At 34.2% G+C, this 17775-nt stretch overlaps 1 protein-coding gene across 28 annotated transcripts in view; it reads right to left on the bottom strand.

Annotated features, from left to right (window-relative positions):
- CCDC91 (coiled-coil domain containing 91) overlaps positions 1 to 17775 on the bottom strand; it is a 381398-nt gene that overhangs the window by 168378 nt on the left and 195245 nt on the right. For 26 of the 28 annotated variants that reach the window (XR_008300195.1, XM_053226085.1, XM_015065239.3 and 23 more), the window contains one exon: positions 6505 to 6612. The exons of the other annotated variants lie outside the window; for them this stretch is intronic. Coding sequence is in view for 25 of the 26 variants with exons in the window: in XM_053226085.1 (XP_053082060.1) it covers positions 6505 to 6612 (108 nt within the window). In the remaining variant the exon portion in view is untranslated. The remainder of the gene's footprint in view (positions 1 to 6504; positions 6613 to 17775) is intronic. 28 annotated transcript variants of the gene reach the window in all.

Here is a 17775-nt window from a genome sequence, read left to right as displayed (position 1 = left end):
TATCTGGTGACATTGCTGTTTTTTGTTTGTTTTTAATTTTTAATTTTTTTTTTTTTTTTTGAGAGAGAGCACAAGCAGGGGAAAGGGGCAGGGAGAGAGAAAATCTTAAGCAGGCTTCACACTAAGCATGGAGTCCAATGTGCAGCTCAATCCCAAGGCCCAAGGATCATGACCTGAGCCAAAATCAAGACTCGGCGGCTCAACCAACTGTTATTTTATTTTATTTTTTTTAATGTTTATTTATTTTTGAGACACAGAGAGACAGAGCATGAATGGGGGAGGGGCAGAGAGAGAGAGGGAGACACAGAATCCGAAGCAGGCTCCAGGCTCTGAGCCATCAGCCCAGAGCCCGACGCGGGGCTCGAACTCACGGACCACGAGATTGTGACCTGAGTTGAAGTCGGATGCTTAACCGACTGAGCCACCCAGGCTCCCCATCAACCGTTATTAAAGCAAGTAAACTAATCAATAGTAGCAAACACAGATCAGTGGTTGCCTAGGGTTAGGGATGTTGAGGGTGGTTGCCTGTAGAAGGGCATGAGATAATGTCTTGGGTTGATGGAAATGTTCTGTATCTTGATTGTGACAGTGGATAAACAGGTGTATACATCTCTCAATAACGAGGGTATTTTCCTGCACCTAGAGCATACACAAAAAAAGTTGATAGGCTTGGGTGATCCAGCAAAATACAGAATAAACCCATAATCTATTTCTCACAGAATTTACATTCTGGTACGGGATTCAAATGATACTTGTATTTCTTAGGGAAGACACTGGAAGATAATACATTAAAAAATGTATGTTGGGAGGTCCCTTGGTGGCACAGTAAGTTGAGCACCAGACTATTGATCTAGGCTCAGGTCAGATCGTGAGTTCAAGCCCTGCAGTGAGCTCTGCACTGATGGTGCAGAGCCTCCTTGGGATTCTGTCTCTCCTTCTTTCTGTCCCTCCCCTGCTTGTGTGTACTCCTGTGCTCTCTCTCTCTCTCTCTCAAAATAAATAAATAAACTTAAAAAAAAGTGTGTTGGTGGCTACTGGACATTTTTGACAAGGCACTGCAAGTAATAATATAGATAGTTTATTTTGTGTGCTTGGGTAACATTCCATATATAAATCTGTTAATAGCACTTAAGAGAGTTTAAATAGTAAATTGTACATATCCTTCACAGAAATTTGGATTTTACAAGTGCTGACAGAAAGGAACTAAGAAAATTTATGAGTGTTACAATTCAAAAGTATAAATAATATTTAAAATTTACATCTATGCACATATACATCCCTCCACCCCCAGTCACACACACACACACACACACATGCACACATCAAAATGTTTGCTTACCTAATAAAGGTTAACCTCCACTCATTACTTCCTCCTTCTTGGGTACTCTGGTCTATCCATTTTTTCTTTTTAAACCTTTAGTCTTACTAACTTGGCTCTTGCCCATAAGAGCAAGTTTAAATGAGTTCAACTTCTAGGCCAAAATACAAGGAGGATAAAATTTCCCCTTCATAGCTCCTTCTACCTACAGTGTGCTGTCTTATTTTAATGATCTAATAAGCTTTTCAAAGACTTACCTTCTGTTTCTATTTTTTCATCTTCTTTTTTACTCATATGATTATCTACTTCGATCCTCCACCATTCCACTGAAACTATTCTTGTTAATGACACTTTCTTGTTGTCATATCCAGCAGTCATTTGTAAATCCATACCTTACTTATTTTACATCATTTGAAAATGTTAACCACTCACTCTTTTGTAAAATGCTCTCTTCCTGTGACTTAGGTATACTAGGCATTTGGTTTCTTCCTTTTTCTCTTGCCAGTTTACAGTTTCCTTCATGAGCTCACTTAGCCTATCCATTATTTACTGAGGTCCTTCAGGACCCTAGATGGAATTTATTTTCTCATTCTATATATCCTCTGGTCTCATCCACAGACATACTTTCAATGACCTTCTATATACTTCTGACTTCCAAATTAATTCAAAATCAGATTTCTCATAGTTCTAGACTCTGTATTCAACTCTGTTATGCACTCTGATCTTGTATATTCCACAGGCACTATAAACTCAACATGTCTAAAACACAAAATTTTCAACCCTAACCATGCTCCAGGTCTTAAGTTTCCTATTTCACTGCACTGCCAAAACCAAAAATCTGGTCATCATCCACAAAAATATATTTATGTATATAAATACATATTTATGTATATAAAATGTGTGTGTTGGTGTGTGTGTAAATATATCCTATATCAATCAACATTTACTTCCTCTTTTTTATTCCCACATATTCTCTGGTTTCTGTTCCCTTAATATGACTCAAAACCATCAAAATCTCTCTTTCCCACGCACCCACCTTACTTTGGGCCACCACCATTCTTACTTGGATAACTGTAATGGCTGTTTAAGAAGCTGTTATGTGCTTCTCATACTGTCTTTCATCAATTCATTTTTATAAACTTTAGCCAGAGTAATTATGACTAAAATGTAAATCCAAACAAATGTCATGTCTCTAGTAATGTCTTAAGGACCCAATTTCCTGTCAGACAAGGTCCTTTATTATCCTTTCTATTGCATAAAATAATCTTTCATTTGGCAGTCTTAAATAGCCTCACCCACCCTTGCCAAGCATTTATATTATAATCTCTCATTTAAAGGATTGTGAATACGTTATTCCACCTACCTCTCTCATGCTAAGTTCTCAGTTCTGACCTCACTTAGACCCATGAACCCTGAGAGAACTCATCATTAGTCCAATAAGTCTTCCCTTACCCTATATGAAGGAACTACATACCCTTTAATATAACATAATTATTTTTCTATCATAGCTTACCATAGTTTTACAATAATGTCATGTTTCCACCTGCTTAATAAAAGGGCTGTGTCTTACTCATATTATATTCATATAATCCAGCAGAATGCCAGTCATAAAAAAGGCCCTCATTAAATAAGGAAGAGAGAGAAGGACAAAAAGTTGGTCTAGCATTCAAATACTAGATGAGGCCCCAAGACAAATGTATAAAAATTTAAAGACCACTTTTTTAAATCAAACACAAGATAAAACATGAACTACAAATAAGTAGCCTTTCTACTACAGACTGGAAATTAGAAAACGTGAGTCATAACCTTGGTTCTGGGAGGAGCCATACAAATGATCTTGACCAAGAATAGCAAAGATGATAATAATTCAGCCAATACCAGCTGAACACCTAGAATGTGCCAAGTTCTATTCTAAGCACTATGCAGGTCTGATGTCATATAATACTCATAGCAATACTATGAGGTAGGAATTACTTGTATATACATTTTACAGGTAAGAAAAATGAGGCACAGAGAGGCTAAGGACATTCCATAGTACACAGTTAAGTGACAAAGTCAAGCAGTCAGATTTCTGAGCATCTGCTTGCAACTACTCTGAATATACTTGCTTTTCCCTTAAATTCTCAATTTGAAAAAAAAAACAATAAAAAAAGGGAAAGGTATGCATGTGTACACACACACACACACACACACACACACACACACACACAGGCTAAATTAAATTATTCCTAAGGAACCATCCAGCTATTATTTTTGTTAAATTACATTTATTAATTTCAAATTTCAAATGGCATCTAATGAAATATGATTAGAAAAACAAGTGTGGGATCACCATTTATATACTTTATGTGATTTGGCCTACTAATCATATCCCCTTTTAGTGTTTGGTTTTTAAATGGCATTTCATCACACTGTATATCATACTCTAAATATCCTGAGGTAGTCTTAGCCTGTTCTTCACCAAATGTTTCCAAATCGTCGATGAACATGGGATATCCTTCCGCTTACTTACGTTATTTTTAATTTCTTTCAGCCTGTTTTGTAGTTTTCAGCAGATAAGTCTTTCACCTCCTTTACTCCGAGGTATTTTATTCTTTAATGTGCTATTGTAAACTGAATTGCTTTCTTAATTTCTTTTTTGAAATATTCATCAAGAATGCATAGAAATACAACTGATTTTTGTGTCTTAATCTTTTAACTTGCAACTTTGCTGAATTCATTTATTAGCTCTGTTATTGGCTATTTTTGATAAGGCATTGTAAGAAAAAGACAAAGTCAGCAATGAATTCACAAGAAGAAGACAATTCATAAGAATCGAATTACAGGTAACAAAAAAAGTTCAGAAATTTGAGGACTTGCAGGAGTAACTATCTTCCCAACGTCAACTTATAAAAGAAACAACTGAGAAAGTCTCTGAGCAACAAAAGGCCAACTACATTCAATCTTACAGCAAGTACTGAATCAAGTATATGTTAGCTACACCCACTATTAAGGATGCAATGGATTAAAATGTCTCCAAGCACAGACCTAATAAGCCTATTACTGTTACTGTCCTCTATATACTTTCATTTGGAACAAATGGTCTGGAGAAAGAGACCCCTGGAATTTCTTAAACCCATGCTTGATAAACAAAGTTATCTTTAATCAGAAAAAGAGAGAGACATAGAAAAATGGGCAACCATAGGGGTAAAATCATATAAACAAATTAAATGTAGGAAGTAGTTCTCTAAAATAACTGTGGGTTTACCTTTCACAAATGGAACTGATTGTAATCAAACAGATAAGGAGCCAAAAGAACCATTATTCTGAACTGCCACAATCTGCCATCTAAAGTAACCCATGTCTCCCAATTTTCTACAGTCAAAAAGCAGGCTAAGAAATGGCATACTCACCAATACTCATATTAGATATTGCCAACAAAGATATTGAAGAATTTAAAACCTACAAGACCATGAAGAACAATGGACTAGAAACTCTGTCCCTAAAGCCTAAACAGAATCATGGTCAATCAAAGAGCAATCCTATCCCCATAACACATGTTATTTAATCTGTCCATTGAGATTTTAGAATTGCTACATACTAATGACAGCTGTTCATCTGATTCTTCATCCTTCCTACTGAGAGTGTTTACAGTAAATACCTTTATCTTGCTACTATATACTAAATATGTTGAAGGTAAACAACATGTATTTTAGTTTCTAGTTCTTTAGATCAAAAGGGACTATATATCTGGACCTGATAATGTAGACACTATGGTACATCATTCCCTACCTATCATCCAAAGATCCTGGGCTTTTGAGCTTGAGGCCATAGCTTGGAAAGAACTTTCAGATTTTCTCCCAAGGAGACAGGGTAAGCAAATTTGCCAGTAAGATGGAAACTGGGAATATTTGGCAACCATAAGAGCCAACTGTGGCATAATTAATGCTGTTTACCAAATATTTCCTGTTCCCTCCCTTTCATATTCATAGTAGGATCTCACTACCTGACCTCATTATGATGAAGTAAAGCACTACTGATATAAATTGAGAGTGGAAGCGTCATTTCCAGTCCAGAATATTTAATTACTGGTAGGATATCTGGGCTTCTATTCATTCTGCAATGTTAAAAGGTATTGTTCCACATAGGAACTACACTAGGGTGAAGACAAAATGGGACTAGGGCCCAAGACATTGCATCTGTATCTGTAGCATGAGTAAGATATAAGTCTTTGCTGTCTGAAGCGAGAGAGACAGGGCATAACCTGCCCTGCCCTGGCTAATACATGCTTTATGCTATTTCACAGTTCTGTGACCTTAACTCTTCTCCATAATTTTTCTGTCCATTCACAAAGTCATACACTTCATAGTTCTGGTGACCTAGTATTTCGACACCCAAAAGAGTATAGTTGTTATATTAAATTTATAAAATTCCCTATGTACTTCTTCTTCCAAGCCATTTATTAAAATGACACTGAAAAATATTTAATAGAATTGACCCTAATCTTGGTAATAGGGTAGCATATTTACTTCTCCATTTAAATTCTACACCTAACTTTGTTTTCCAAATTCTCAGTATGCTTTCTCATGATATAAAAGAGTTCCTTTAAACAAAGCTGGTTTTATTTTCACCTACCAAGTTTTACGTTATTTACAAGTGTTTCTGGGAATTTCTTGAATATATTATTTACACTATAACACCTCCATAAATGCTCAACTGATTGTTCAATGTAATCATGTCTTTATGTCTTCTAAGACATTAAATCAAGAAAAGAAACAAATTTAATGGAAAAATTAAAATAGAAACCAATGCCTATATGCAATGAAAGGTAACTTAAACATAAATAAGTACTTTCAAAAATGCAAATATTATTTATAAATCTCATAGCACTAAAAATCGTTTCACATGCCATAATACGTTCACAGTCATCTCTTTGCCTCTGTTATTTGATGAATAATACTATAACTCAGAAATTAACATAAGAATCATTAATTTGGTGGAAAGCCACATATTTTAGGCCTTTAGCTCTATTTTTAGTCTTTCATAAAATTCCCAAACTTTAACATTGAGTTTACATAAGCATAGTTTTTTCCTCCAAAATACACCAAGGAAAGTAAATGGCACGAAACTGAATAAACAGTTATAGAGCTCTCAGGGGAGGAGAGTCAGAAAAGTATAAATATATAATGGATGTGCAATTTTATTACCTGAGTATTTAACAACTCTTCACACTTGTGTGCTTGTTTCTCAATTGCAGAAATGTACTGTTTTTCAATAGCTTCTACTTGTTGCTTAACTGAAGACTGCAGTAGTGCCTAAAAACAAGCAAAAAAGTCATTTGGATCTCAGACAAAACTTGGAGTCTACTGTTGGCATGGGAATTTTTTTTGACAGTTGTACATATCTGAAATACAACACTCTTCTGCATTACAAAATACACATTTGTGAATATTGAACACATTCATATATAACCTACTTTAAGCTTTCAGTTTTAAGTTTTCCTATTGCCAACACTACAGTTTTTTGGCTCCGATGTTACTTCCACACACCTTCTCCTCAAAAAAGGCCAAGTCATAGAAGATGATAAAGAGGGTGAGCAGTTCTGTTAAATATAAATTCAGTTCGGTGAAGACCACACAGGATGAGGAGTGTATGAAAGCTGCTGGAAAAAAAAAAAAAAGAAAAAGAAAAAGAAAAAAAAAACAGACATATTTCACTGGCTGACAAAACTCCACATCCTCTCGGCACACTGTAATATCCCATGGGCCAAGCATGATCTTCAAGACCACAAGTCAAGTGAAAGCAGATGGAAACTCTGAGCAATTTCATACATAAAAGAACTGCCCCCCAGGAAGTTCACGCCCCTAATATAAAAAGGTAGAAGTCAAAGTGTGGAAGTCAGAATCTCAAGGCAGTATTCATAAGGAGTAATAAAACTTAGGAGACTGGACAAACTTAAGTGGGTAGTGTAAATGCTGGAACTTCAGTCAGCTAAATATAAAGACGTTAACACTATCTTAAGGGAAGCCAAATCAGCATTTGAAGATGTTCCACCCACTCACTTCCTTATTGGAAATGCTTAATACATTATTATCTTTTTTCTTTCCTTTTTATGAAAGCATTATATGTTATACTTAACATGTTCCCAATATTATATTATATGCTATTTATAAATTCTAAATCATTCTAAAATATGTATTCAACCATATACATAAGAATTCTTTAGCAAATATTCTATTTTTGAAGGTCTCTCTGGATAATAAACTACTCATAATCGAAATAGTAAGTTGAAACAGACACATGTCTTATAGAAAACAGACCTTTGGCACATTCACCAAGAAAAGAAAAATAAGCCAAATCTCTTCAATAATCTCTGTTTTGAAAATAGATTTACTTGGTTGGAAACAACATGCATTAAGGAGCTAAATAAATAAATATGCATGTATTTTTAAAAACTTACACAAAAATATTTTTTAAACCTCAGGATAAGTCTCAAATTTTCAGATAATTAACTTTCTTTTGCAAATGTTAAACTGTCTGATGATGCTACCACTCCTATAATTCAATAGTTGTCACTCTGAAGCTGCATAATTACTAGCAAATTAGTAAAGGAAAATAAAGCTCTGACTGAGGTTTAACCAAAATTTAAAGAAGTGCTTTACCGAACTGCTTTAGCCCTTCATTTATTCATTATACATCCTCTAAAGATTTCATAATGATTAATTTATATAAGGCCACAAAATTTAACCACTTAAACTGTGATTCGATAATGTAAAATTATAATTTACCTTTGGTAAAATATAATATAGTGTTGGACTTCAGGAAATTTAAAGAACAGTATAGTCATAAACAATTCTCTTGAGTATATTCATGACATCTTTCATAGATAGAAAAATGCCATTCTTTTCTGGGAATTTGGATATGACAGACTGTTTTGCTTAATAGAAAAAACTGTTTTCACTTTCTTATTTGCCATGGTTTCAAATAATCTCACAGTTTAACCAATTTTAGCAGATTTCATAGATTATATAGATCTTTAGTAGATTCCTCCTTTGGAGGAACAGGTAAGTTAGTGAAACAAAACATTTTCTCACCATTATTAAGAAACACAATTAAACAGTATTTTTTTTCTAGTAATTTATTTGTACACCATATGCTCACTTTCATCCAAACTTCAAGGAGGCAAGTACTTACTATAGGACAATGAGTCAAATAAGAGCCAAAGCTATGGTTATGGAACATGGCGAAAAACTATGCAGAAGTAACCAGCCTTTTATATAGTTCAAACCTCTCATCTTAGCCCCATTCAGTTACTTAAATCCACCCATCTGCAGAAGGGACATGAAGGAAGATACTAGGAATACAAGGATTTAAAAAAAAGTCTCTCCTCACTGAGTGCAGTCTATTGTTGAAGAGAAACATTCTCTAGATAACCACACACCACAGGAATATGCAAGGTATGTATTAAAGAAAAGATGCCCGAAGCCTGCCTGTAAGGTTCACTGTTATATGCAAAGAATATTAAATAGATAAGAATAGTTGGAGTTAAGAGTGGAGGCAGGAAGGTAGCAAACTAAGCAGGTGCCAGATATAAGAAAACCTTGTATGTAATAACAAGAGAGTTTTAAAATTTGGTCTAATACTACTCAACACTGTATTATCGGTGCCACAGTCCAAACAAAACAGGTAATTTCCAAAAACTTGACTTACAACTACAATATCAATCATTATGGACACACTGAAAACACAAACTGACACTAGCCACCTGCTTTTACAGTGTGATCCATCATTATATAACTGGATAGTTATGTTCCAATGTAATATACGATAGTAATTGCCTTTATTATTTTGTGTAAGTATAAAAATGAACATTAATCTTAACATTTCCCTGCAATGCATTTTTCTTCCTCCGTAGTTTTGTCTATAAATATCAAAGATACAAGGAACAACATTATAAAGAGGTGTCCGAAAGAATTATTTCCTTTATAAGCTATTTTAAACTACTCTCAACAAAGATACAGCATGAAGACTCATGGTATGTAGAGGAGAAAAACAAAGATGTATCCACATATTCTGTAATGAAAAATGTTATTAAAGGCAGGGTAAGTTTTATTAGTTTTCAACATATTTAGGTTTTAGCCTCAGTTCTATCAGGGATGGCCTGTGTCATCCTAGGGGATTTAATTCATTGAGTTTAAGGAAAACCAATAACCATACCTCTTTGAAAAGAATTTCAAATATGTGAACAAGAGTGTAGGTTCCTTTAGTGCAGGAATTATAATTTGCTATTAATCATACACAGCGCACACATGTAATAGGTATCTGGTGAATGATGATCCTTGTACTAAAATGAATATTTTTTATACAAATCATATTATGGACAATACCAATATTCACTGGAAAGTTCACTAAGCTTCAAACTGTAACTACCAAGTTCATTTACCAAATTCGTTGCTAAGCACATTCAATCCCTACCAAGTATTTCAATTTTTAAGTTATTATCTTTGACTAGAAATGTCCATCCTTTCTACTCCATAGGACAAATTCTGAATAAATAAAATGAAGTGTGTGAAGGACCGCAAAGTTCTTGGAAGGAAAAGTATGTTATAAATTCTACAATTATTAGACTCATAGAAAATAAATATATTAAGTCAAAAACCACTCTACTCCAACCAATACCATAAGCAGTAGATACATATTTTTAATGGAATTGAATATATGCTGGAAAGTATAGCCAAAATATACTACTACAACCCAAACTACAGTCTACTGTCTCAACAAATCCAGTTTTTCTTCTCCCCTGAAATAGTCCAATTCTTACAGATCTGATCCGGCCTGATCAAATTAAATGACTTGTCCAGATTTGCAAAGCAGATGTGTCTAAAGAACCAGATGGTCTCCAAAACATTAATATCATGTTGGTATTTAGGATATAACCTCAAAAGAACACGCTGTAGCTAATTTTAGGCAACAGTAATTACATGATTTTAAAAGCCACCCCCAAATTTTCTGTATCAATCCTCTAAGTCATACTTTGCAAATGAAGAAAGGTATAAAGTTACAGAGCAAGCTGGAAGTAAAGGATAGAATAAATAGACTAAAATTTAAGCCCTAGAAGAACATCTTTTGTTCAATTCACTCACGTACCTACCCAATATATCTGCAGTAGTACCTCACCCACAGAAGACATTAGACAAATATGTGTTGGATGAACTGAAGAAATAAATCATGATTTTGGCATGTCCAAGCCTGATTGTTTGCCTCTTTATAGACGAACTATTAGAACTTTGATGTTAATGATGTCTGTAATTATATTCTTAGTTCAGCTTTTTGACTACAGTAGTACGAAATAATTGTTGCAAAGGGTCATTTGAAGTCAAGCACAATTTCACCTTTCTTGAAAAAACATAAGTTTGCTTTTCAAAAATATATTTCAGATATTTTCCAGTTTTTAACTAAAAATACAATAAGCAAAACTAAAAGATATCTGCAAAATGAGTACATTAAAACTCTTAAGGGATACTTTCATGTTTTCTTTTTAAACAAACTATTACTTTAAATTTTGCAAGGCTATTAAACTATTAGCATATCTTATAATATTATCTCAGCTTTTCAAACATATTGCAAGCAAGTTTGCTATCGAAAAGGAGAGCCTCCTTGACTGAGATACATTTGGAAAAATGATGAATCTCAGTCATTTTACCAACCAATTCATCCATCTTTTTTCCATGGGCTCTACCTCATTATTTCACAGATAAAGAAACAGGCACTGAGGTTAAGAAACATGCCCAAAATCATATAAAATGACTCCACGGAACAAGGAATTGAATTCAGATCCACACACTTTGTTCCTGGTTTGTCTTAGCTGTTCTAACCAGATGAAACAGATTTCTCTTCACGAACTAAGCACTTACTCTATTTTTACAGCCCCTTCATCATTTATTTAATCTTCATTTATTCAACTAATATTTATTGAATGTATACTTTATTCTAGGTGCTGCTCTAGGTACTGGGGATACAGAGTGAACAAAACAGACATGAGCTTGACTCTCCTGAACTTACATTATTGGCAACGGGATAGAGAGAGTGGGGAAGACAAGGAAGATTGGACGTTAGACAGTAAACCATTTCTGATGTTACAGGCTATGAAGAAAAAGACAGGATTTAAAAAAATACTTCAGGGGCGCCTGGGTGGCCCAGTCGTTTAAGCGGCCGACTTCGGCTCAGGTCATGATCTCGCGGTCCGTGAGTTCGAGCCCCGCGTCGGGCTCTGTGCTGACAGCTCAGAGCCTGGAGACTGTATCAGATTCTGTGTCTCCCTCTCTCTGACCCTCCCCTGTTCATGCTCTGTCTCTCTCTGTCTCAAAAATAAACGTAAAAAAAATTTTTTTTAAAAAAATACTGGAAAAGACAATTTTTAAAAAGGATAGTCAAGAAAGATCTCTGTGGAGAGGCACAAATAGAGTTGAGATATCACAAGTGAACAGAAGTTCAGCCATATAAAATGTCTGGGGGAAGAACATTTCCATCAAAGGAAAAAATGCAAAGTCCAAGGGTAGAAATAAGGCTGATGAGTTCAAGAACTAGAAAAAAGGCCAATGTGGATCATATGAACCAGAGAATTCCATCAGATGCTATAGCTACACCAGACTTCTTTTTATCCTTAACCAGGTCAAATTTCTTACCAGAAGGACTGGGGTCTTGTTGACCCTGTGCCTGAAAAGTGAATCAGAGATCAGAAAAGTAGGTAGAAGACCAGACCTATGGAGAACCATCAAAAGGCATTTTAATTCTATTCTAATTGCAATGAGAAGAGAAACCCTTAAAGGATTTAAACAAGGAAGCATCTATAAACCATTTTTTAAAATATCTTTGAACAAAGCAAAGTAGCAAAAGCACTCAAATGCTATTAAAACTTTCTCCACCAATGGACAATTTGTGAAAGAATAAAAATCCATAGCACTGATCTTTGTGGGCAACTCAGATACAATAATATTAGGAACTTATAATTAATGTACCATGCCTAAAACATTTTTTATTTAGTATAAATAAGAGTCATGCAATTTTCCTCTCTGGTAATGAGGAGTTAATCCTAATAAGAACAAGCTGAGTGTTTTTCATACTCTCACAAAAAAGTGCCATAGGTATTTTACAAGTATATCTGGCAAGTAATACGTGAACTTCATCTGGACACTCTATTAGCATGCAGTTCATTTACAATACTTAACTTTCTCCATTTTATAAATAGATTGGCAACAAAGACTATAAAAATTAAGACAAGAGTGTCCAAATGATGGCAGCTGACTAAATTTGGCTCCAAATGTTGAGCCTGGTTTCCAACTTGTCTTAGTGTTCAATGACTCTTGACTAATCAAAAATATCTCTTGCCAATTTGGGGGCCTAAGACATCAATCTATAGCTTTCATGACCTGTAGTGTGGAGGTTTGATGTATCACAAATCAAACATATTATATATATATATATATATATATATAAAAGGCCTCTGGTGAGTGAGCTAGTAATCCAGTTGATATATACACATATGGATGTGTTAGAAGAGAACATCAGGCTATCTCTGAAAACAATATTTAGATATTTTAGAAAATTTTGTTGGGATAATGTGAGTATTTAATCACAAATAATGTGATTAAAACCTATTATTGAGAGGTGATTTAAAAGTGCAATGGAAGAAGGATTAGGAAGTATAACTCTCTATAGAAAAGACTTCAGTATGGACTTAAGGCTTTCATTTACTCAAAACTGGATGCAAATTCAGGCTTAAGTTCATGATCTCCTGCTACCCTGGCTGGCAGAAGTTAGGTCCTGTAAATTCAACATTCTCTTGGGGAGAATGAAGGTGCATCTTTTCTTGAAAGTATGTCTGAGGAGTGATAGTGATGAATTTGGTCATAGTTCTTTTTAAAAAACAGGACAAACACTACTACCTAAAATTATGGGAAAAAATGGATTAAAAAACAAAAGATTTCTCTTTCCCTTTTCCTTCATTTAAAAAAGGAAAATTAACAAGGTCATGTTGAGGCTACAAAAAATGTATCCTGCTACAGATTTCAAGTATTTGGAATTGCAGTGATCCTCAGGTTTTTCTATGTATTTGAATTGCATACAATAGTACTATATAATTCAAAAAGAAAAATGTTAAATTATGGGTGTAGATCTAAACATGGAAATTCAATATAGTCTAGCCATGTTATAAAGTGCTTTGGACGCTGTGAAAGCCAAAGAAAATCTTCAGGACAGAGGGAATCATTCCTGTTGGCCTTGTTGTTAAGGGATTCTAGTAACATAAGAGTTGTTACCTCAAACACCACAAAAGTCTCCCAGTGAAAATTTCTTTTGTGCCATGGACAACACATTAAAATTAAGAAGTTTCTAAAATTAAGTACAGCACAGAGCCTCTGCATGTCTGCCTCCAGATACTTTAAACTTCTGAAAAGCTGCCATATGGATATGCCTCACCCTCAGATGCCACAATATTGTTCCTTGTGACTTGAGTAAGAGCTACAGTTGAAGGAAGGAAGGAAGGAAGGAAGGAAGGAAGGAAGGAAGGAAGGAAGGAAGGAAGGAAGGAAAGAAGGAAGAAAAAGAAAGAAAAGAAAGAGACAGAGGGAGGGAGGATGGGAGGGAGGGAGGGAGGGAAGGAAAAAAAAAGAATTGTGACTAAAACAACAGAGCACCTGGTTGCAGCAAAAACTATGCGTCTCATTTTCTGAAATATCAGAGACCATGGGAAAAAAGAAACCTATCTCAATGTCAGAAATATTTGGCTTAAATACACATGCATTAATGTTCCAAGGAGGCAGTATAACTGGTTTAATAGAGCCCTGCATCACACTTTGAATGACCTGGCTTTTATCTAAAATTTCCTCTGCTTATGTGTTTGATAAAAGTACTATGCTTCTCTACGTAAGATTTTTTTACCTTTAATAAAGGGGGAGAATAATAGAGTTTCCTCTCTGCTGATGACAGAGGAGTTCTGTGAAATTATGAATGCTAATTTAATTCTTTATGTTGATACTTCGATATAGGATTATTCTAACCATTTGCTGGTATCTGAGAACTAAATTCCTTACTTTTCATGATAACTGATGCTAGGTAAATACAAGTGAGGATCAACATTTTTTTTTCATTTACTAGATTTAAGATCATTAAAGTGAAGCATTTTCCTCCAAATTAATCGAGATTCATCATTCATTAAATATAGACCTCAAAGATTAGAAAAGAATGTTTTCCCACTGTAAAGCCATCAACATGGAGAGAGATTAGAGTTTTCATTAAAACCAATTTTATTAGAGGACTTATTAACGAAGATTAAATTTTTCTTTATGTTTTTTTTTCCATTATAAAGAGAATAATGTTGATGACAAGGTAAAATACTTTCACTGGGTTCTTTTTCTACAGAAGTGAAAATATTTGAGGTGATATGTAAAAGATTTAAAATCAACCAGACTGGGCACCAAACAATCAGAAATCCATCCCCGGTAATGGAGCACATACCAAACCTCCTGCAATGCCAAGCTCCAGCTTGATTGTATGCGGTAAGAGAGAAGCCCCAGAGGAAGGAACAAAATCATTAAAGTGGTTCAGAAGAATTATTAATATACTAACTGGTATGGAAGTATTTCACCATTAGAAAATGGCACAAAGTGGTGCTTGCTAGATGAACATTGGCCTACATTAGGTTGTTACCATGGATTAATTACTAAAAACATTTGGTTACATGAATATATTGCTAAAGCAAGAAAAGAGAATAATCCTTGAACTTGATGCTTCCATATCTTTCAAATTTTATACTGCATATGCATACCTATGTTACCTTGTCAAAAAAAATAACTTTGAAAATAATAGGGTAAATCCTATGGTCTGATAATTTATCCTTGGTATAAAATCTATATTCTCATATATAAAGTATCCCCAAAGCTGATGATTAACAAGAACTTAAATATAAAATCAAAATCAGCCTTCTATTATGATACTGGGTAGCACACTAATTACAAACGTCACAGACATCTTAAGATGCTACTGTCCCAAATGTCACTGGCTATTACATCTCTGCTTTCCTTCCTCAGAGTCTCTGTCTTATCATTCAAAGAATATAGGTAATCAGTCCTCTCTTGTATCCTTTCAAACAGGCAAAAGATTTAAAAAATTAAAAATAGCTTTTTGTGAGAGATCCTCATTTGGATTTAAAAAATTGAATAAGAAAAACTTTCATCAGTTTATCTTTTCTGCCTCTAAGAACTATGATATGCAGTCTTTCACTAACTGGAATATTGGTGACAGAAAAGAAGAAAAGAAAAGAAAAGAAAAGAAAAGAAAAGAAAAGAAAGAAAGAAAGAAAGAAAGGAAAAGAAGAAAGGAAAGGAAAGGAAAGGAAAGGAAAGGAAAGGAAAGAAAGGAAAGGAAAGGAAAGGAAAGGAAGGAAGGAAAAGAAAAGAAAAGAAAAAAAGAATAAGAATAAAAATTAATAAAAGTAAATCTGTAACACACACATCAATTTTTCCCCTAACACTTTTTAGGCACTAACACTGAAAATGCCTGAATCCAGATAGACCTTGCTGACAATTCAGGTCATTGGAATAAGGAGAGAATGAGAACTACATAACTGATATATTACACTGACTAGAATAGTTACAGAAATTATATTCTGTAAAGAATATAATCACTCTTCCAGCATTATTACTAGATGTAGAAACCGATTTAATAAGCTTAGATAAAAGGAAAATTTGGAAAAAAACTTTCAGTCCCATGAGAATAGGTCAAACTTCATTCAGGTCAATATGGAGAGACAGTATTATTATGAATGGAAGATACTTATGATAGAGTAGCTTGATAATATTTTTTATATTTTTTATTATTATGATAATAATATATTTTTATGATAATAGGCAAAAATCTTATAATGAATCAACAACATCTGGGTGTGCAGGACTCATATTGATAAAATTTTCAAATGTGATCAACATTAGTTACATACATTAACCTGATGTGATATAAAAATTGAACCCACAGCATTCAAAATGCATTTTAGAAGGTAAGCCAATAATAACCAATGGGGAAAAGGCAGGTCTTACATGTCTTAAGAAACAACTAACTACATAAATCCCACAAATTTACATTTTTTTAATCTTTGGAGGTATTTTTCAATATCTGCTTTGAAGCAGAAATTTGAAATTTATATCCTCAATACAGTATGAAGTATTCTACCCTTTATTCCTGTGACTCTCAGGCTGATATACCACTCATAATATAAAAAAGCAAGCTTTAAATCTATATTAGAACAAGTTCTCTTGCAAGATTTCCAACGCCTTTTGGTTTTGGCATGGCTGGAAAAACCACAAGAATAGCCTTGCATGCAAAATTCTGGCTTAGCCCAAGAAACTCAGAGGCACACAGAGCTATTCTCAACTACCAAACTTTCTCAATCCTCTGCTGAGGTTAAGTTTGGTGGGAGGGATAAGAATGGACAAGCCAAGTCGTTAGTTCCAAACCAATCACTAGTATCTAGCATGCTGTTAGGCCAAAGTCTATTGGCAACAGCAAACATCCGTATTTGTCCAGGAAAAATCTGATCATACGATAAAAGCTGGAATTTATGAGAATCCTTGTTCAATCAAGTAACTGAAACTATAAATTTATTTCATACCTTTGGGTTAACAAAATAATGGAATTTAAAAAAAGATATAGAACAGGTCTCACACATCCTAAATATTTATTTCTCCCCTCTCTGCACAAAAAGCTAGCAATCTTTAATCAAGGGAAAATATCAAAAGAAGAGAAAACAAAGTTGTTTCCCCCTCCTTGGAGCAGGACTTTATACAATACAAGTAATTCTACACCCTGGGAAAAACTAGTCTCCTAAATGTAATATGCTCTCCCTTATAAAACAGTACAAACAAGTTAAGAGTTCAAATAAAACACTAGCAAGTAGATGCTTTGAAAAATGGAATACAGCAGGCATGTGATACTTCAGCCTGGCATTTAACATATGGTACACTGCTAAAACTCAAAGCAATCCCTACCAAAAGGTATTTCAGGCATACTTAACCTTTACAGAAAATGGAAAGGACTGACACTTTCAATAAAACCAAGGTTGGTTAACATGGGAAATTAATATATCAAGAATTTTAATCAAGATAATTTCAGAAAAACTTAAGTTTATGTAGAAATGTTGCATCATCTGCTATGAATAGCAGAAAATTCATGTGCCTAATATATAAAAATTCTGGCATATATCTGATTCAATACTCATATTTGAACGTAACAAGAAGAAAAAACAAATACATGAGAAATTCTCTTCATGAGATGTTCTAAGACTAGAAAGAATCTACTCATTCTTATTTTCTCATTAAAGTAGTCAAAATGGTATTTACAAGCACTATTAATGTGTCAAGCACTCTTTGGGTTTTAGCATCTGGTTTCTAATACACAGAATTAAAGATCAATACATCAGTCACGCT

This window comes from Acinonyx jubatus, chromosome B4 (assembly GCF_027475565.1).
Source record: "Acinonyx jubatus isolate Ajub_Pintada_27869175 chromosome B4, VMU_Ajub_asm_v1.0, whole genome shotgun sequence".
Taxonomy (NCBI): domain Eukaryota; kingdom Metazoa; phylum Chordata; class Mammalia; order Carnivora; family Felidae; genus Acinonyx; species Acinonyx jubatus.
This window is presented reverse-complemented; position numbering and strand designations above follow the sequence as displayed.